Source organism: Gorilla gorilla, chromosome 12 (assembly GCF_029281585.2).
Source record: "Gorilla gorilla gorilla isolate KB3781 chromosome 12, NHGRI_mGorGor1-v2.1_pri, whole genome shotgun sequence".
NCBI classification, from domain to species: domain Eukaryota; kingdom Metazoa; phylum Chordata; class Mammalia; order Primates; family Hominidae; genus Gorilla; species Gorilla gorilla.
In genome coordinates this window covers 74,373,356-74,394,412 of record NC_073236.2, presented here as the reverse complement: position 1 = coordinate 74,394,412, position 21,057 = coordinate 74,373,356, and the positions used below count along the sequence as shown (strand labels likewise).

The following is a 21,057-nucleotide window of genomic DNA, read 5'->3' as shown; positions in this document are numbered from 1 at the left end:
TGCACCAGTCTGGCCTCCTTTCTTTCCTGCTGTGTCCTGTGACCCACAAGGGCCAAAAAAAAGGAAATGAAGCAAAGATACAAGGGAACAAAGATCAGGGCTGGAAGTTAAACACGTAAGCTTTACAGAGGCTTAGGAGCCTTTGAGGAAGTAGTTGGGAAAATACCGGCAGGCAATTAGGGATCCTCTGACATCCCCCGAGCCTGGGAGCCCTGAGTGACAGTTCTGGTAAGCTTGAAAAACCTACTGTGGCAGATGGAAGCTGGAGCTTCTAGTGCCCCCATCATCTTCTCAGAGAAAGCCCCAATTTTAGCGGCAAATCTACATGGACTGTAAATAGAAGGTGGTGATACCCACGGCATTAGCAACGCCCAGGCACACTGGAAGTTACCTCATAAAATGCTGGTTTTCTGGTTTCCATTTCAGCAAGGTTGACAAAGTTACATTAGACTCACTCCATTGTACTGTGTTTAAACGCAATTTTAAATTTCACCTCTAAGTGTTTATCTCCTGTAGCTTGAACACGTATAAATCCTGCACAGGAAAAGAGTGATTTGGCTGGATTCTATCTACAGTGCTCTCACGAAAAAAAAAATCTTAATAGAAACTTTTTGATTTTATCAATACTTATTTAATCTATCAAAAATGTCTTGGCTGGGCGCAGTGGCTCACGCCTGTAATCCCAGCACTTTGGGAGGCAGAGGCGGGTGGATCACAAGGTCAGGTGATCAAGACCATCCTGGCTAATACAGTGAAACCCCGTCTCTACTAAAAAAATACAAAAAATTAGCCGGGCATGGTGGCGGGTGCCTGTAGTCCCAGCTACTAGGGAGGCTGAGGCAGGAGAATGGCGTGAACCTGGGAGGCGGAGGTTGCAGTGAGCCGAGACCGTGCCACTGCACTCCAGCCTGGGAGACAGAGTGAGACACCGTCTCAAAAAAAAAAAAAAAGAAAAAAAATAATGTCTTAAGGATACCACTATATTTGTTGGTTTTTTTTTTTTTAAATCTTTTCAGCATTTTAATTCAGTACTCAAATTTATAAACCACAAGAATACTAAATATATACAAGATGACAGACCACGTGTAATTGGGACACAATAAAGGTTAAGGTTGTTCAACCTAAAACCCTAACATGGGGCAGTTTTAAACATGGGCAACGAAGTGTTTGCTGAAGTAAATCTTAGCTTCAGCACACAGGCAGCCAATTTTAGAAGTAATGTCTAAGACAGATTTTTAAAAAATGGCTCCTGGGCAATTTTCTCTTGTCAATATGTTCTTCTTGTGCAAGTACCTCTTGAGGTGAGTAATGCACCTGGCCCAGGAGAAGGAAAGCCCAGCAGAGGGCTGAGGTCAGGCCTGGGGGGACTGGCAGGACAGGCATGGTAGTTTAGTAATTAGATTATAATCAGTGAAGAATGGAACAACTTTTTCTTGAAGTTTGAAAACTCTTTGCTCTAATCCTTACTAATAGCAGAAATCCTAATTTTCTCATCCTGGGGGACCAGGGAACTGGAGACTCCTGGGCATATGCCTCTTAAATCCTTGGTGGGTTTCCTAGTCAACCAGTTAGGGGCCTCTGTATCAGTCACATATCTGTGCAGCAGATAAATCACCTTAAAGAAGGCTCTACAATTAATTTAGGAAATTATGGGAAGATTTTACTGTGAAAGATTGTTGACATTCAAGGCATGTGTCAGAGGTAGTTCTGAGTTTTTTTCAAAAACCACGAAAACACGAATGGTTCTGACATGTGTAAACTACTTTAAAAAATAAAATTTATGGCCAAGTGTGGTTGCTCATGTTTGTAATCCTAGCACTTTCGGGGGACGAGGCGGGTGGATCACCCAAGGTCAGGAGTTTGAGACTAGCCTGGCTAACATGGAGAAAGCTCGTCTCCATCAAAAATACAAAAAAGTAGCCAGGCATGGTGGTGGACACCTGTAAACCCAGCTACTCAGGAGGCTGAGGTTCAAGAATCGCTTGAACCTAGGGGGCAGAGGTTGCAGTGAGCCGAGATCACGCCACTTCACTCCAGCCTGGGCAAAAGAGTGAAACTCCGTCTCAAAAAAAAAAAAAAAAAAAAAAGTACTTCACTGCAACCAAAAAAGAATGAATGAAATGGTCTGTCCTAAAGGTCTGAATTTCAGGGTGATTACATGGCATGAAGTGGGGCTGAGGGAGTACTGGGAGGTGAGAGGCCAAAGTCTGAATCTAGGTTATGATTTTGCTTTTATTGTCTGTCTGCTCTACTGAGTTGAGCCTGAACTTCTGGAGTTCATAATTAATCAAGATCAAAAGATTACCATCTTAAAGCAAACAAAATAACCCACCCCTGAAGAACCGTTTCTTCTACTTTTTATTCCAGAAGCAGTAATTTTCTGACTTTCCCTCTGTTTTACACACCCTTCCAAAAATGGTATTTGTGATCCACATTTAAACCCCAAAGGCCAGCTAATGGAAATGTCAGATTACTAAAGAAAATTAACTCTCACCACATTAAAGTGTACATGTAATAGAAAAATTGGTACTTCAAAAAACAAATGGCAAAGAGGAGTTGTTTAAAGTTAATAATCTCCAATTTAGGGCTTTAAATTGCAGCCCTTGAACTCCTATGCCTGACTTTCTCAGAATATTTTTGCTTTCTTTCACATTATTGGAGAAAACAAAGGAAGGGAGTATGTAATAACTCACCCGTTGAAATGTCTAGGAAGAAATGCCATGATATTTGCAAACTACTTTGAAATGCATTTAAAAAAACATGGAATCATGGATGGAGATAGATGGATAGATATGTGTATGATAAAACAATAATAGCAAAATGCTAATTGCAGACTTGAGGTGGTAGGCATATGGATGTTGAGCATACACTTCTTTCAACTTTTCTGAACACTTGAAAATCATAAATATTGGGAGAGTGAGAGATTTGTAGTGTTATGGTTGATTTCTAAATGGAAATCAACACTAAATCTATAAGATGCTGATAATGGTACTAAACAGAATCTGATTACTTTTCTTTCTGCTATTTAGAGTGCAGTTCCCTCTTCTTCTTTTTTTTTTTTTTTTTTTTGTGTACCTGCTATCTACCACCTGCCCTCCACCCCAAAGAAAACCTAATAAGAAGGTCAGGAAACGACTCTACCAAACTATGTTAATACCAAATTCTAAACCTACAAAATCCTTTACAAGCCAGCCCTTAATAAGACCTGTTCTCTGGCCGGGCGCGATGGCTCATGCCTGTTATCCCAGCATTTTGGGAGGTTGAGGTGGGCAGATCACCTGAGGTCAGGAGTTCCAGACCAACCTGGCCAACATGGTGAAACCCCGTCTCTACTAAAAAAATACAAAAATTAGCTGGGTGTGATGGCGGGCACCTGTAATCCCAGCTACTTGGGAGGCTGAGGCAGGAGAATCGCTTGAACCCGAGAGGCGGAGTTAGAAGTGAGCTAAGATCACGCTACTGCACTCCAGCCTGGGCAACAGAATGAGTCTCTGTCTCAAAAAACAAAACAAAACAAAAAACCTGCTCTCAAACAAAAGAAGGTGATAATTTAACCTACAGAGGAGGGAGGAAAATCAGCAGATCATGCTAGCAATAGGCTGACAGGATTTTTAAGAGCCTGTTTATATTCCCACAGGTCCACTGGAAATGGATGCCCTCTCAGACGGCAAGAATTACTAATGCATTTAGTTCCTTTTTTTCTAGGATTCTGCCACCTCCCTCATTAGAGATGGAAAGCTAAACACACAGATAAACAAACAACACACAGTCAAGGCACATGTTCTCCCTGAAGCATGCTGGACGGCTTCAGTTCCCTCCTGGAGAGTGGTATAGAGGTTAGCCCGAAGGCAGAGTTCAGGTCTTCACATTAGTTCCACCTCTTAAGCTATTCATACAAAGAACTGTGGAAACCATCTATGCTAGACTCCTCTCTCACGTGGAAAAATTAAAATCCAGACTGCAGAAGGGACTTGTTCAAGGTCACTGACATTAGGGACAGATAAAGGACTAAGATCAGTCTCTGTGACAACCCCCGATCACACTTTTGAAAGGACCTCGTGTGGTGGCAGAAGTGCACATATTCAAGTTAGGTGCTCTGGAGGATAAGTTATTCCTTATCTTGGTCCCTTGAAATTTACTGGATAGGCAACTGAATGTGAAAGGAATTCTAAGGAGAAATGAAGAGGTAACACTGGCAACACAGCTACATGAAAAAATCACAGAGCTAGAGGGTGATCCTACTCATCCTGCTAAAGTTTCACACCAATAGAGGTAATTCCTTTTTGGATCTGTTGTAATGAGTGCCGTAAGTCAGGACAGGTGACCTAACCTGACCTAACCTCCATTACACATCTTCTCACAACCGGGTGAGGCACCCCAAACTCTTATTACTGAGCTTCAGTTTCCTTATGTGTAAAATGAGGGGTAGAGACCACAAATGACTTTTGAGACCCTTTCAACTTTGGTCCCTTTTCATGCTTTGTGTTTTAAAAAAATGGCCTTAAAGTCCTGTAGTTGTGGCAGAGGGCTTAGCAAATTTAAGCCACTAAAATACCCTACAAAAGCAGATCAGACAACTTTCAGCAGTAAAATGCAACTGAGAGTATATTTTGAGTAGAGAAAAAACTTGAAACCACAAAGACCTGAAACCATGACAGACTAACAGATATGTTCTCTCAGTGCCAGTGTTATGACACAATTATGAAGTTTCCAGGAGCGAAACTGGTTTATCCAAGTATTTTGAAAAAGCAAGAAAATGATGAAAATTGAGTTTTAATAAGTTTAATAAGATCCTCTGGGGGAAAATAAAAGGTACAACCTGGTCATCTAGCTGGGTTTACGCATCCACAAGTGTGAGATTCTTTTTAGCCACATGGAAGAAAAACCCTATGACATATTTATGGAACAAATGCAGGCCAAGAAGAGAAGAGAGATCTGCCCTTTTTCTCCCAAACAGTTGATTCTATCTGCCTTATCAGTTGACTCAACATGAACTCCCCAGCCCCAATCTTTACTACATTCAGAGTGAAAAGGAGAAAATGTTAGGAAAAGGTAACAAAGCAATTATTTAGCTTAAAAATAGGGAAAGACATTTCTTATAGACCTCTGCTAAAGCAGCTCAGTGCACATCAAGTTGCAACTTAGGTTTAAGTTGCTTCAATGTGACAAATAATTTCTGGTCCAAACCTAAGTCAGTTATTTGAAATTGGAATGTATCTTCCCTACAGAAAAAACATAAAATGGTGGGCAACTGGGTTCCCAATCCAGCCCACGAAAGCCTAATCAACGTGGAAAAATATTCCCAAATGTTTCAACTGCTTACTGACAGTCTCCTTGACAAGAAGCCTCTTTCCCCACTGCCAGCAGGAAAGGCCAGTTCCTCTCAGCTCTTGCTGGGTTTTGGCCAAGGGCTTTCCTATCTGGGGGTGGGGTGAGGGAGAAAAGGTAAGGAGGAGGAATTCTTCTTAAACTTCTGATTTAGGCTTCATTTTGGGGATCCTCAGAATGTGGCACCACTGAATCTTGAATGGCTCTAAAAGGATCCGTACTGATGTTATTTTACAAATCCCAACTTAAGTGTTACTGGGGAAATTCTTTCCTTTTAGGGTCACAATGACTGTTGGTGAGCAATTAAGTCAAGTGTCAGGCTCATAGGATATAATCATGATGCAGTGGATTCTTGACTAGTTGACTACACAGAGGGACAGGATTTGTCCTACAAGCGCAATTTCCTTCCGAGTTATAACAAGACAGAGCCATCCACTCAGTACACATATTTCCCATGTTACTTTCCTGACATAAAAGAACTAGGCAGCAAGGATAATGTAAAGGCCAACTAGCTACCAAGCTTCCTCACAGTTTTAACACGTTAGTCTTAAAATATTTTTTCATTTATAAGGGAGTAGTGTAGTTTGAAGTACTTGATTCAGAAAGAAACTCCAGGAAATACTAGAGCTATCTCCACCTCCCAAAGCCAACTAGCTTGTGGAGGCACTAGAAGGCATTTTATTTCAAGACTCATGATTTTCACAGATAACTGAAACCCTGCGTGGCTAAGCTGCTGAAGTTGGGCTTTCCTGGCCATCACCAACATGTTTGCAGCAGGGAGCCCAACCAAGCTTTAAGTCATGCAGTCTGTGGTGGTTAAAGACCACTGCTGGCTGGGCGCGGTGACTCACGCTTGTAATCCCAGCACTGTGGGGAGGCTGAGGCGGGTGGATCATGAGGTCAGGAGATCCAGACCATCCTGCCTAACACGGTGAAGCCCCGTCTCTACCAAAAATGCAAAAAATTGGGCCGGGTGCGGTGGCTCATGCCTGTAATCCCAGCACTTTGGGAGGCCGAGGAGGGTGGATTACCTGAGGTCAGGAGTTTAAGACCAGCCTGGCAAACATGGTGAAACCCTGTCTCTACTAAAAGTACAAAAATCAGCCTGGTGTGGTTCTGTGTGCCTGTAGTCCCAGCTACTCGGGAGCCTGGGGCAGGAGAATTGCTAGAACCCCGGAGGCGGAGGTTGCAGTGAGCCAAGGTCGCGTCACTGCACTACAGCCTGGGTGACAGAGCGAGACTCCGTCTCAAAAAAAAACAAAACAAAAACAAAACAAAAACAAAACAAAAACAAAGACCAAAAGACCACTGCCCAAGACAGGACAACCAAGTGGCTACTGCCAACTTCTTCCACCAGAGAGCTTTACTGACAGGTGGAAGGGCCCTCGACTTAATGTTGGTCAAAAGGAACAACTCTTGGCTCATTTCACTCACTGGTGTGCTTCAGCCACTTCCCAGGACTAACTTCACACAGTTTCATTCTCCAGGAAAGTCACAGTCACTGAAAGCATCCTGGATATGCCATCCCCTGAAAACTGCTGCACACCCAGCAGTGAGTTGCTGGTATATACGGAAGCTCTTGTGTTAACTTTTTCTTGTGTGTTCGCATGTAGCGAATTAACCTTAACACCTGTGGTCCATACATACAATGGAATTATTCCGCCTTAACAAAGAAGGAAACATTGTCATATGCTATAACATGGATGAATCTTGAGGATATTGTACTAAGTGAAACGTCAGTCACAAAAAGAAATACTGCATGATTTGTTCTGCTTACACCAGCTATCTAAATGTGACTAGTCAAAGTCCTAGAAACAGAAAGAACAGTGGTTGCCAGAGGCGGGGGGCTGGGGAGGGGAGTGAGTTGTTTAATTGGGAAAGAGTTTCAGTTTTGGATGATGAAAATGTTCTAGAGATCTATTATACAAACTTGGATATAGTTAACACTACTGTACTGTTCACTTACAAATGGTTAAGATGATATACGCTATGTTATGTGTTTTTTACCACAATAAAAAAAGATAATCTGTGAAACAAAGAGAGGCTACTTGAAACAGGTAAAGAACCCCAAATTTAGAAATGTTGGGTTTAGCTTAGGAACATTTCTGCAGTCCTTAAGAAGTAAACATTCACTTTGGGAGGCCAAAGCAGGAGGATTGCTTAAGCCCAGGAGTTTGAGACCAGCCTGTGCAACAATGTGGGACCTCATCTCTATTTTTATTAAAAAATTCTTTTAAAAGAAAAAAGGAGTAAACATTAACACTATTTAAAAAGTTAACTTTCCCCTAATTACAAAAGTAACATATGTCCCCATTATGCAAACTACATACATCACAACCCTCCCTTAAAAAGCATTCTTCTATACTATGAGGAGCAATTAATAAATATGCAAGACCTTCTCAAGAAAACTATAAAAGGAGGATCTTATGCTTCAAATATAAGTGTAAATGTTGGCTTTGCTTTGTTCCTTGGGGTACCAGGTGAATCATATATAAGAAAAACACAAACATTTCCTTTGGTACTGGTTTTACTGAGACAAAAATGGCTTTTCTTACAAAACCATTTCAAAGAAGAACAGAAGAAAGTTAAACAAAATAGATTTTCCCTGAATTGTTAGCTCTGACAAATTCCTCTAATCCTTAGGCAGTTCTACTCTAATAGAAAGAACACTTACAATGTCTACAACACCAGCAACAGAATACACCAAAATATTTTTCATGATTAGTCCCTTTTCATCTCTTGTATTCTAACCTCAGTTGTAAAGATTAAACACACAGATTATTAAACACACACACATAATCACAAGAATTTCCTGACAGTTCCATTTCTTCTACATGGGGGTTAAGCGATGTTTTTTAATATTACTCAAAGCAGGGAAAAAGGGGCTGTTTTATTTTTCTTTGGAACAGGTTCCAGCCAGATTTTGCACATTGCAGTTCTCTGGCGACGTGATGAGAACACATGCCCACCCACAGACACTAATTTTGCTCTTCACCCCTCCCAAGCAGCCTTTATGACACATGCTGTCTGTGCTTCATTTAATGGAATTCAAGAGGCCCAGTCAAACAGCAGAGCCCCACAGGGTCAGGGCAACAACAGGCAACCCATCTCCTCCACTGGATGGGTACAGGGAACATGTGTTTAAAAGAAAACAGCAAAAAAAGCCAAATCTAGCTTGGACATCTCCAATCTGAAGAATCTTTACAAATGAATGAATGAAGTCATCTCTTCGATTGAAATCAAGAAAGAGATAGTAATCTTGCTGTAGTTCTTATACACTGAACTCTATGAAGATGATGCAGCTAACTGTCTGAGCTGCTCTCAGATGTGCAGCAAAGAAGGTATCACTCTCATCCCAAGCCAAAAGCTCTTTCTAAGAGGGCTGAAGTGCCAGCCTGCTTCTGCAGCACTTGCTTTCTCTATGGTCATCATCTGTTTGTTTTTTTTTTGAGATGGAGTTTCACTCTGTCACCCAGGCTGGAGTGCAGTGGCGCGATCTGGGCTCACTGCAAGCTCCGCCTCCCGGGTTCACGCCATTCTTCTGCCTCAGCCTCCCCAGTAGCTGCAACTACAGGCGCCCGACACCACGCCCAGCTAATTGTTTTGTATTTTTAGTAGAGATGGGATTTCACTGTGTTAGCCAGGATGGTCTCGATCTCCTGACCTGGTGATCCGCCCACCTCGGCCTCCCAAAGTGTTGGGATTACAGGCATAAGCCACCGCGCCCGGCCGTCACCTGTTATGAAGAAACCTTGGCAAATAAGAATCCAACTGGGCTGGGAGGCCAAGGTGGGTGGATAACCTGAGGTCAGGGGTTCGAGACCAGCCTGGCCATCATGGTGAAACTCCATCTCTACCAAAAATACAAAATTAGCCAGCTGTGGTGGTGCATGTCTGTAATCCTAGCTACTTGGGAGGCTGAGGCAGGAGAATCGCTTGAACCAGGGAGGTGGAGGTTGCAGTGAGCCAAGATCGTGCCATTGCACTCCAGCCTGGGCAACAAGAGTGAAACTCCATTTCAAAAAAAAAAAAAAAGAAAGAAAAGAAAAGAAAAAAAAAAAAAACAGCCGGGCACGGTAGCTCATGCCTGTAAACCCAGCACTTTGGGAGGCCGAGGCGGGCGAGCAAGCAGGCCAGCCTGCTTCTGCAGCACTTGCTTTCTCTATGGTCATCATGTTTTTTGTTTTTTGTTTTTTTTGAAAGGTTTGAGACCAGTCTAACCAAAGTGGAGAAAACCTGTCTCTACTAAAAATATAAGATTAGCTGGGTGTGGTGGCACATGCCTGCCTGTAATCCCAGCTACTCGGAGGCTGAGGCAGGAGAATCACTTGAACTTGGGAGGCGTAGGTTGCAGTGAGCTGAGATTGTGCCATTGCACTCCACCCTGGGCAATAAGAGCAAAACTCCGTCTCAAAAAAAAAAAAAAAAAAAAAAAATTCCAACTGGGAATGCGCACGGTTTCCACAACTATGCCACATATAGCTCAAGACAATCCAGGTGCAGCTGACGCAACAAGCTGTCAGCAAACATGTACCCGGAAGAATGTTCAGGGTTCACAGAAGTCCATGCTGGTTTGATAAGAGGGTGATCATTCATCCCATTTGTACATTTAGGAGTTTATGTCGTTAGAAGGCTGATCCACGCTTGTCTCTGGCTTTTCTGAGCTACACAGGAATGTTGCTATTTCTAGATAATGATATAAGATTTACCTACAAGTGTTATTAATCCCACCCAGTATGGCAGAATGACCATAAACTCCAGATGTGGGGAGGACAATATCACAGCAGACAGTGAGCAATGGACAGCAGGCAATAGATAGGCCAAGCCTCCTGAGGCAGTGATCATCATGACCACACATCCATAAACCACACATCCGGACAGCAAGGACAGACTGCAGACTCTGTAACAAACAGGTCTCCCTCCAAATACAAATAAGGATGTTTAAATGTTGGTAGGTGATCTATACTAATTTTACATAAACCTGTTTTTATAAAATGTTTATTGAATTCGTAATAGCTTTGAGTGTTTAGAATATAATTTTAGTAAGTGCTAAAAATCTGCAAACCAGCAAAGATTGGGAAAAATTGTTCCACTAAAATATCTTGGACACTCTTAACCTTTCAGGATTCAAATGCTCTCCCTGACTCTCACTCTCCCCAAGAAAAAGGAAAAACAAAAATCTTTCTTCCAAGGTTATGTCACTCTACTTGGCTCAGAAGACATGGCCACCAAAACTATCAAATGGATTTTTGAGTAGAGCAGTTCTTTCTTGATTTCCATCCAAGCAGAGTTAGGTTTTGACGAACCAAAAAGGAATAGCTCAAAGCTGCTTATACACAATAGCAATGAGTGGCTCTGGATTGTAGACTCCAGTAAATCTATGAATAAAAGAAAACACAGGGAGGAATTTATCTCCAATAACAATGAATCCCCACTAGGGCGGGAATTAAGAGAAGAACCGGACTGGGCTCAGATTTGAAACACTTTTAAATGTAACACTCCCCAGCACATTGCTCTGAACATAGGCAGCGTCTCACTCAATATCTATTGATTGCTTCCAAGTTGAATGATATGAGACCTTTGGAACTGGCCATGGCTCTGTATTCCTTTTCCCTCAAAAGGGAAAGAAGGCATCTAAAAACCACGTGGTTCCTTTGGACTGATGGCTCACAGTGCTTAACAGCAAAGGGGCCTCTGAGGCGTGGCAGCCACAACCCTAGGAGTGATTATCATTGTCCAATTTCAATGGTCAGTATACCCTCTGTGTACTGTAACCAAAGCTAACAGAATATGGTGCTCTGGAAAGAATGTGGACAGGACCTGAGCGAGTCCCAACTATACAAATCACAGAAAAACAAGACACAGAAAGTGTCACTAAATCAAGAACTTTAAAATAAATGTTTTTTTATCCCTGACTATAATCATTTACCATAGGCCTCAAGGGAAAAAAAAATGCTACCATGAAACCTAATGTTTCCGTGAAAGCACAGGAAATTAGTTATTCTGTCTTTAAAATAAAACAAAATTAATGTATATTTTTCTAATGAATTTGATAAAGTGAACCCTAAGTTGAGTGTGGCATTCACCAAAACTATAAGAAAAAACCCCATTTACTGTAAGATGGCAAAATATGGGTCTTAGTTCAAGCTAACACTTTTAAAGTAGCCTTTCTTTCACAACTTAAAAAAATGTTGTTAATAAAAAATGGCCCTCACTTTGAATCTGAAGTATTTTTTAATGTCACCAAGTGCTATTATTAAATGTGTACTATATATGCATGTATACACACATAAAAATAAGCACTACAGATGTGGGCATGAAAATTCTTAGCAAAACCCCCACATATTTCAAATACTGTTCTTCCTCATTATTGTCCTCTGCCATAATTAGCACGTTACAGCATAACAGGTGGCTTTCATTTATAGAATGCAAAATTAATGAAATTTAGAGATGGTCTTGTCTCCAAAAACAAATTGGCCATTCTATAAAAAGTACACCCCTTAATCTACAAAACAAACAGAAACAAACTCCCTTCATGCTGGTTTTCCAAATTATAGGAATTTCTGAATGTAGTTAAGTAAATTGAACGCATTTACTGACAGCTTAAAATTCATACACTTCAAGGAAAACAAGTCATTATTATGGATTTTATAAGAAAGGGGAAGAGAAACAAAGATTGCCGATTTTTCCAGCTTGGTAACCCCAGATCTGTCTAATGCTCTCTGAGTGATAACAGGATTTACTGCTATACACTGGGCTGCTCCACAAATGCTAAATCTTAGGCAAATTTGTGGGCAGTTGTGTTATAGGTCCTGACCTAGCCATTCTGGACAGACAGACCAGGAAAGCATAAATAGTACTGCTATAAACTAACTATAGCATCTGTCCCTAACAAGCAAGACTCACAAAGTATTTTTTTAAAATATGAGGAGACACTGAATAGACTGTCAACACACATAGGAATGTTTAATACACTCAAATAAATAAGATATGTGCTTTAACTAGTCAGACATTGTTTAAATTTAGTGGGTGAAGAAAGAGAGAGGGTCAGACAGGCAGACACAGCCTCCCAATTATGCAGAATGATCCTTCAGATCATGTGAACGCTATAATTAAATGTTGCTACCAAATCCCCACTACCATTTCTCCCACCTAGAAAAAGTTAATGCATGAATTCAGTATGAGCAAATTGTGATTTATAAAAACAAACAAACAAACAAACAAAACCCACCCTATTCACTCAGTAGGGGAATAAAGCTTTCTTGCATTAAGTCACGCATCATGGGGGTAGGAAAAAAGCACAGTACTGAAAGAAATCCAACGTAACACAATAGTAATTGTTAGACCACCTCCTTCAGCTCCCCTCTGCTTATTCATTTTTTTTAAAGCTCTACACTACCCACCCAAGAGGTATACCATCTCTGCAAGCTGTTTCCTAGGCAGCATCTTTTAGATTCAGGACTTAATAATAAAAAACAACAACAACAACAAAACATTTCTATCAGAATATCTAAGGAGAAATTTGTTTTCAGAAAGAGGCATGAGAGGCTAAGAGCTCTGTGTCTATCAACAGACCAGAGGTTACCTATCTGTCCTTGCACGTGGGCACACACAAATACAAACACATACACACTGTGGTCCTCTACAACTAGGATAAATTTTCTCCTTTAAAAAAATGCTAAAAGCAGGCACCAGAAAGGTTAAGAATAAGGGAACAATGAAAAAATAAAGTTCATGTAAACAGTAAGCACGTACCTGCCAGGCGATGCCATTTCCTCTACATTGTGGAGCCCGAGTGCTGGGTATTAGCATTATTGCTACTATAAAGCTTCCGATAAAAATGGATCGTCTCTTGCTGACCTGAGAACCAGCTGGCTGCCTGAGAAGTGGTTTCCCCCATATATGATTCAGTCTCCTTGACAAATATACTGCATTGTACCGGATGAGTCATCCGAGGGTTAGTCCGCATTTTATAGGCCTGTTGTGTCATTACTCACATTCAACATCCTGCTTCTCAAAAGTGGAAACTGGAAGCCTGACAGCTGACAGATGCGTTTTCTAATTAAAATATTGTTTTAAAAATTCCTGTAAGTTATGATTACCAATCATTGATGAAAGGATGAAATGCCCAGGAAGCAAATGGCACAGTTCAATACCTGAGATTACATTCTGGAGAACCACAAGTGCAAATTCTTCACCTGCCCCCAGCCCCAAACCAAAGAATTTCGTCCAAAGTTGAGAGCAAGGATCCCTCTCTTTAAAGTTATCAGCTGAATTCGTGTAGGCATGGACTTGTTGATTCTTGTGCTGTGAGGTTACCCAGCTGCAGAAGCTATGTAAAAAGTACACATCAAACTTTTGGTCCTGGATTAATTTTATAGGTGGGATAGTGGCATTGTGTTTATAAAATGTCTACTTTTTTAGAGAGGCATGTTGAAGTATGTTAGGGGTAAAATGATATGATATCTGGGGTTTGTTGTGAATATTTTAGCAAAAAATAAATAAATAAATAAGGGACGGGGTAAAGAAATGTGGCAAAATCTTGATAAATGGTTGCATCTGTGTAGTGCGTATATGCAGGCTGACTGTATTTCTCTTTTTTGAAGTATCTTTGAAAAATTTTCATAATAAAATGTTTTTAAAAATTAAAAAAAAATTTTTTTTTCAGTCCCTGCAATCTAATTTATACCTAAACAAAGCACTTTTCTAGTTAGGTATAGAGCTACCACACATGTGAGTGTGGGAGCTGAACTTGAAGTTGTTTCTGCCTTCCAGCTGGGAGGTATGATACATGTATCCTGCGGCTGTTGTGAGAGTTGCATCAACCTCCTGAACAAATGCCTAGTGCCTTCTCCTCCCAGGGTGATCTGGTGATCCTTTCCTTATGCATTCTCTGAGGACACAAGCCCTGGCTTCATGGCTCAGTGTTAACGTTATGAAGGAGAGGTGACTATACCCAGCTTCCTTACAAGGTTTTGGAAATGCTCCATGAGAGGTTATGTAAGTCACATCCATAGTCTCTTAAACCAGCAGGCCCTTTGGTAATGTGGCACAGGGTTTGCTTGACTCACTTAATGTTCAAATTGGGTGTCTTAAACCATTTGGAGGAGGAAGAGCTTTGATTTAGTGGCTGACAAAAAAAAAAAAAAAAAAAATCCAGATATGGAAGCTCCAATGTATGTGAAATAAAACCACTGTTGAAACTGGCTGTCACTTTAAAAACTATCCATATTGATGCGCTGTGAAAACATGACAAGTCACCACAGGAAACAAAATAGAGGGGTCACTAAAGCCCAGAGCTCCTGCATGGCCCCCTTAGTCCTGAAACTTAAAAATGGAAGCATGTTTCAGGCTGAGGTTCACACCTCAGCAAACGGCTGACTCTAATTCTTAAAGGACCCTGTCTAATAGGACTTCAAACTGGCTCCAAATGGTTGGGACAGTCCCATCCAACACCAAATTACAACCTCACTAATCCAGACTGATTAGGATTGTGCATGGGCCTCAACTGAAGACTTCCTTGGCTTTGACAATTCTTTCCTCATGAGGACTGCAGGCTGCAGCCTTATCAAAATGTTTCCTTGAAATTTTATAACTTTTCACACACTTGAAAAGCATAATTTACCTTAATGCAACAGGTAGAAATGGGGGAAATTAATAAACTTGTAGTCTAATTTGAGTTTCTATAGTATTTTGGAGAAATAAGTTCACAGTTCATTGAAGAATTTTATAATTCAGATTTCAGTAATGAAAAATACAAAAATAATAGCAATAATAATGTGTGCATACACGCACAAACAATGAGAATAAGGCAAAGATAGTAAAATGGTAACAAATGGGGAAATGAGAATAGGGGAGTCCTTCATACTGTTCTTGCAACATTTCTGTAATTATGAACTGTTTCAAAATAAACTTAAACATTCACAAACACACAGGAATGAATATATATAACCCCTATTCCTAAAAAAATTAAAAAAGAGATTATTGGGTGCAGTGGCTCATGCCCGTAATCCCAACACTTTGGGAGGCTGAGGTGGGAGGATTGCTTGAGGCTGGAGACCAGCCTGGGCAACAAAGTGAGACCCTGTCTCTAAAAAAAATACAAAAAGTAGCTGGGCATGGTGGTGCATGCCTGTGGTCTCAGCTACACAGAAAGCTGAGGCAGGAGGATAGCCTGAACCTGGGAGGCTGAAGCTGCAGTAAGCTATGTTTGCACCACTGCACTCCAGCCTGGGTGATGGAGCAAAAGACCATGTCTCAAAAAAAAAAAGGATTTTTTAAGTATTTAATAATCACCACAGTTACTGTTGCTGACATGCCCACCCATTTGAAAAATCTTGGACCATAAAGAAATTTACCAAAGTGTTAACACTGGGAAATGCCTCTGGGTTTGGGTTTCTCAAAGGATATTCCTTATAAACATTTTTATAAGGGGAGACACATACATACAGATACACACACACATTTTGGGAAAACATCATACTATATCCTTGAGAATATTGTTCAAGTTTTTCTAGGCTTGCATTTTCCAAATTTATTTGACCACAGAATCCCCACCCCCAACCCCCACTACCATCCCAATAAGCCTGAAGAAAGAACTTTGGTGGTGATAGCATATGCGATACTTTTCCCCTGATCTTTTACTTTTACTCTAAGTTTTCTTCAGAACACATTTTACTTGTTGTAACAACAAAGGCATCAAAACATGGTTCCTGCCGTCTTTAACAGACATTTCTGTTTGGTCGACTTGCATGCTAATGATACCACTATTTAGAAAACAACTTAATTATGCAATTTCTAGTCTCCCCTGACCATACTAGTGTGGTCTGTGCCACCAGCAGCTGAGGAGCCTGCACCTGTGTGCAATGGCTTGGCAGCTCATGCCAGTGCTGGGCCTGGGTGAGGCCATTCCAAGGAGTAGTATAGCTTTCTGAAGGCCTGGCTCCACCTCACTATTTTCAGAGCACAGGGTCTTAGAACCTGGAAAGCAGCCTGGACATATATGTCTTCGGCCTCTGAACTCTCCAGGACTTCATGTATTCATTTCCTAGCACTGATCCTCGGCAGGTAAGAAGCAAAATTAGCTGTAACTATACAGCAAAACTTTAGCTATATATGTATATAACTTAAGACCAAATACTGGCTTATGTCAGGATCTAAAAGCAAATGCGGATATCAATGATGCAGGTACTGTAGGCTGACTGTATTGTGTAGTGGTATAAAGCATGAGTTTGGAGTGAAATTTTCTTGTTCAAAATTCAACCTTGCCCACACTTAATGTTATTTAACTTCTCTAAGCCTCTGCTTCCTTACCTGTAAAATCGGCACAATACTATTAATAATCTTACAGAATTGTTTTGAATGGTATACATGCGACCATTCGCAACAAGTACTTAGCATAGAGCCTGGCCACATACAGAACACTCATCAATTTATGTGAACAACAATGACAATGATATTAGTAAATTTTATGAATTTAGACTCTCTCAGAGGTGGGCAAATTATGGCCAGCCACACATTTGAGTGTTTATATGCTGTCTATGGCTGCTTGAGAGCTACAAAGGCAGGCCTGAGCAGCTGTGACAGAAACCATACGGTCCCCAAAGCTGAAAATATTTACCATCTAACTTTCATAGAGAAAGTTCGTTGACCCCCAGTGATCAACATTTGGGTGAATAAAGAACCAGATCTTTTTCCTATAGAAATGTTGGTTGTTGGTCCCTTATTCTCCTCAATGTCCCAATTTAGAATCAGATACAAGAGTGTTATTTATGGTGATTTGGTCCACAGGAGCTGTAGTTCACACTTTCCTTATAATGCAAAACACATACACAGCTTTCTGTCTTGCGGTGGGAGGGGAAATCTACAGTGCCTGAGGTTGCCTGTTGGTCTTTCCATCTCCCCTCTTTCCTGACCAGCCCATTCAGAAAGGACCTCCCCTATTTCAGAGTCCAGTGATTCCAGCTGAAGTGTATGAGTCCACAGCCATCCTCCCCTCCCCCCAAGTCACATTTGTGCATTATGTAGAAACCACACATGTCCCCAGAGGTTGAAGCAAGAGGTGAAAGATGATCTGGAAGAGGCATGCAGGAAACTAAGCAAACAGAAATGAAGGATGCTTTCAAGGGGGCTGAATAGCCACACACAGGATTAACAAGGCAGTGAGGGCCTTCAGAAATGAGGGCTACAGCCACACTGTCGCTGCCCGTAAGAGCTCAGTAAGGAGAATGAGGGCCAACCCAGAAAAATGAAGAACATGCCTCAAAATCAGGTCCCAAGACATATCCCCGCATCCAATCATACTGAATATTTTTTTTTGGCAGGAAAACTTGTTTATTTGGGGGAAATGAATCCACAGCATTAATGGATAATGCAGTTGAAGGAACTCCTGAGACTGGTCTCTGGGAGGGGAAATTTGCACAAAAGAAACCATTCTAACTGCCTTCAGTTATGTTCTCTTGAAAAAAGAAGCCTCAGCCAGCTGTTTGAACAGATTAAACTGGGGTGTACTTAGATATACACAGTGTCTTTCTGGTGGTCACTTGCTGCCTTACTGGAAAATATCAACATCTTTGAGAAGTCAATCCAATAGAGAAATGCCTATGTTAAATACTGACGAGAATGATGAGGGCTGGTCAAGGAGGCGGCGGAGGCAGATCATTTCTATTGTTACCTAGTAGAGCCGGGCCTTCAGTACACACAGTGACAAATCTTACTTGAAGCTAAGTCAGTTTCCAGCTATGTTTCTTAAAGTGTAACGGGCTGGCAGAGGGGGTAAAATAAAGCTCTCTCCAAAGCTCAGGGTTAATTTGGGGATGTTCAGCTTGGCCAGAACCAGAAGACCTGGCTCTCGCAGATGAAATGCATATGGGCTATTATGCCAAGTAGATTGAGAAAAAAAAAAGTAAGAGGCTCAACCGGGCGCGGTGGCTCACGCCTCTAAACCCAGCACTTTGGGAGGCCGGGGCAGGCAGATGATTTGAGTTCAGGAGTTTGAAATGAGCTTGGCTAACATGGTGAAAGCCCGTCTCTACTAAAAATACAAGAATTATCCGGGTGTGGTGGATGCCTGTAATCCCAGCTGCTTGGGAGGCTGGGGCAGGAGAATCGTTTGAGCCCGGGAAGCAGAGGTTGCAGTGAACAGAGATTGCACCACTGCACTCCTGCCTGGAAGACAGAGCGAGACTGTCTCAAAAAAGAAAGAAAGAAAAAAAAGGCTCTATAATGTAAGGATCTTTCAGAGCTAGGACTGTGGTTTCAGCCCAGGTTTCTTTAGCGAAAGGCAAAGGGAACTCACATTCTCCCAAAGCCCAATCTGTGTGGGGTGCTCCATAGGGTTCTATTATCACACCCGTAAATTGTGTTCCTGAACTGTGTGGAGGGAAAATAAGGGCTGGATTAGTCGGCAGGCTTTGTCTAGATAGTCTGAGTTTCTCCTGCACAGTATGTTACACAAATGCAGCAGGCCTGATGAGAGAGGAAGAATCCAAAATACATTAGAAATATGAGAAAGTCACTCTGGGAAAGTATGGGAAGAGCCGGGGGCTTGATTAGCAATGAAAAGGGAATGGTTGTGGCATTCAGGGTGCTGATTATGTGGCTGATGGGAGGCCAGGTGTCTATGAGAGGAGACCAGTTTCCCCTTAAAGCCTGGCAAAAGAGTGTTGAGGACCAACCAGGACAAGGCCTGGCTTCAGACCTGGTTGCAAACAGACCAAGTCTAGACCTAGAGGTGGAATTTGAAGTTCAAGGGATTGGGTTAACTCAAGTCCTGGAAATGAGATAAACGGAGTTAAGGAGTGACCATTTAATGTATTTAGCACCTGACAGGCTGAACAATGAGGTCTGAGCTTGAAATCAGCTTAAAGTTGAATGACCTATTCCTTAAGGAGCACTTGCACCAAGAGGATCATTAACTGGACTAAGCATGCTAGACCCAAATCTGCCACTCAGGCCAACTCAACCCATTCTGCTGTTTCCCTACCTCTAAGCCAGAATTAAGACCTGAAGCTGCTCTGTATAATTCTAAGAATAGTCTTAAGCAGAGAAATCTATTACTCACCTTGATGCTGGCCACAAAAAACTTATCCAAGACAGCTTCCTAGCTAAGTAAACCTTTCACATGGAAGCTATCTGTTTGTCAGATGCCTATACAGCTGTGGACATGGAAATGTCTTCTAAGAACTTTCAACAATACTTTTTAATCATTCTCCTAGGTAAACAGCCCATAATTAATGGAGTTAGAAATCTTGCAAATTTATTCTATTAAGAGGCAGTAGCTTTGGCCTGGCTTTGCCACTAGTTATACAATCTGAGGTAGAGTCACTTAACTTCTTTGTGCTTCAAATTCCTTGTCTAGAAAATGCAGGGTTTAAACTAGTTTAGTACTTGAAGCTCCAACACAGCGAAATGAGAAAACTGCCTAACAATAAAAGTACCCCATAAAGAAGAGGGGAGTGGAAAGAAAGCTGGGCACTGTTGGTGGATCAAGACCAATGGATTGGGAGGAAAGCTATGTCCCTGATGCTGGATCTAAGAGACCACACCAAACTCACACACCAGTCCAAAAGGATGTGGATCTTACCCCAAAGCTAGAACTCACTTTTCCTTACAAACAAACATTAGTCAACAGCAGCAGCTAATGTCAATATGAGCTATGGTTATATAATATGCAAACACTGAGTCTTAGAATTACACTGGACTTTTATCCCAAACAAAGACCCAAGATGGGGAGACAGAGTCTATAGCACAACCTCTTCTGTCTTCATGGCAACTGGTGCCACAATTACAGCATTTTGCTATGACTTGCATGTCATCTTTGCCACTGGACTTGAGATTCTCTAGGTCTTTTCTTTTTCATTTTTCCTTTTGTAGCTCCGCATTTGGCACATGGTAAACCCAGGGTAGACTGGGTTTCTTCATTCATTCAACAAACACAGATTATCTTTTATTGGCTTCTACAGGGGGTAGAGATAAGGATTACATGAGGGGAGGAAATGACAATAGCAAACTTCTGTGATGTGTATTTTTTTCTTCATTACAAAAAGTGATAAATTCACTACAGAAAATTTAGCAAATGCAAAGAAAAACATTCACCTGAAATACATCTAGGCAGAGGAATGTAAGAGTCTTACAGGCATCCACAGTATGTGAGGCACGTTTGCTAACTTAACATACTTTTCGCCACTGAGATCCATTTAAAAAATTACTGGAAAATAACATTCCCATTTTTCTATTTATTCATTCCTGATAAAAACAAAAGAGATTGTGCATAGGGCTTAGCAAGATTTTATTTTCTTCTGCTTTCGTTCAGCTTCCCAGAGGGGCAGATAAATAATTTATGGGGTTCACACCTTATGAACCTTAGACATTAACTACAGAACTAGAAGAGCTGCCTGGAATTCTAAACTGGACTTCAGAAATACCTAGGTCCAGACCAAGCACACTTGATGGAAGAGAAAATTACAGCTGTTGATCAAGTTCCTTGTACAAATTTAATTGCAGGAGCCAGAACTGGGCCTGATTCTAAATTCATTGTTCTAAATTCTAAATTCATTGTTCATTACTAAGATTCTAAATTCCGATTCTAAATTCATTGTTCCTTACTAAGAATTAGCTACCTAACTAAAACCAATCCCAAAATTCTGTCACAGTTAACTTTCTGGTTTCTCATGATTCCAGAATAAGAAAAGTAGATGATCACATCTAGGATATCTACCTGGATGAGAA

At 41.2% G+C, this 21,057-nt stretch overlaps 1 protein-coding gene across 3 annotated transcripts in view; it reads right to left on the bottom strand.

Moving 5' to 3' along the window:
- Positions 1-21,057, bottom strand: part of SPRED2 (sprouty related EVH1 domain containing 2) — a 123,070-nt gene that overhangs the window by 43,732 nt on the left and 58,281 nt on the right. Inside the window, exon 1 of one of the 3 annotated variants that reach the window (XM_004029328.5) lies at positions 13,084-13,632. The exons of the other annotated variants lie outside the window; for them this stretch is intronic. Within the exon in view, the coding sequence (XP_004029377.2) occupies positions 13,084-13,100 (17 nt within the window). The 5' untranslated portion in view covers positions 13,101-13,632. Of the gene's footprint in view, positions 1-13,083; positions 13,633-21,057 lie in introns of those variants that run through there. 3 annotated transcript variants of the gene reach the window in all.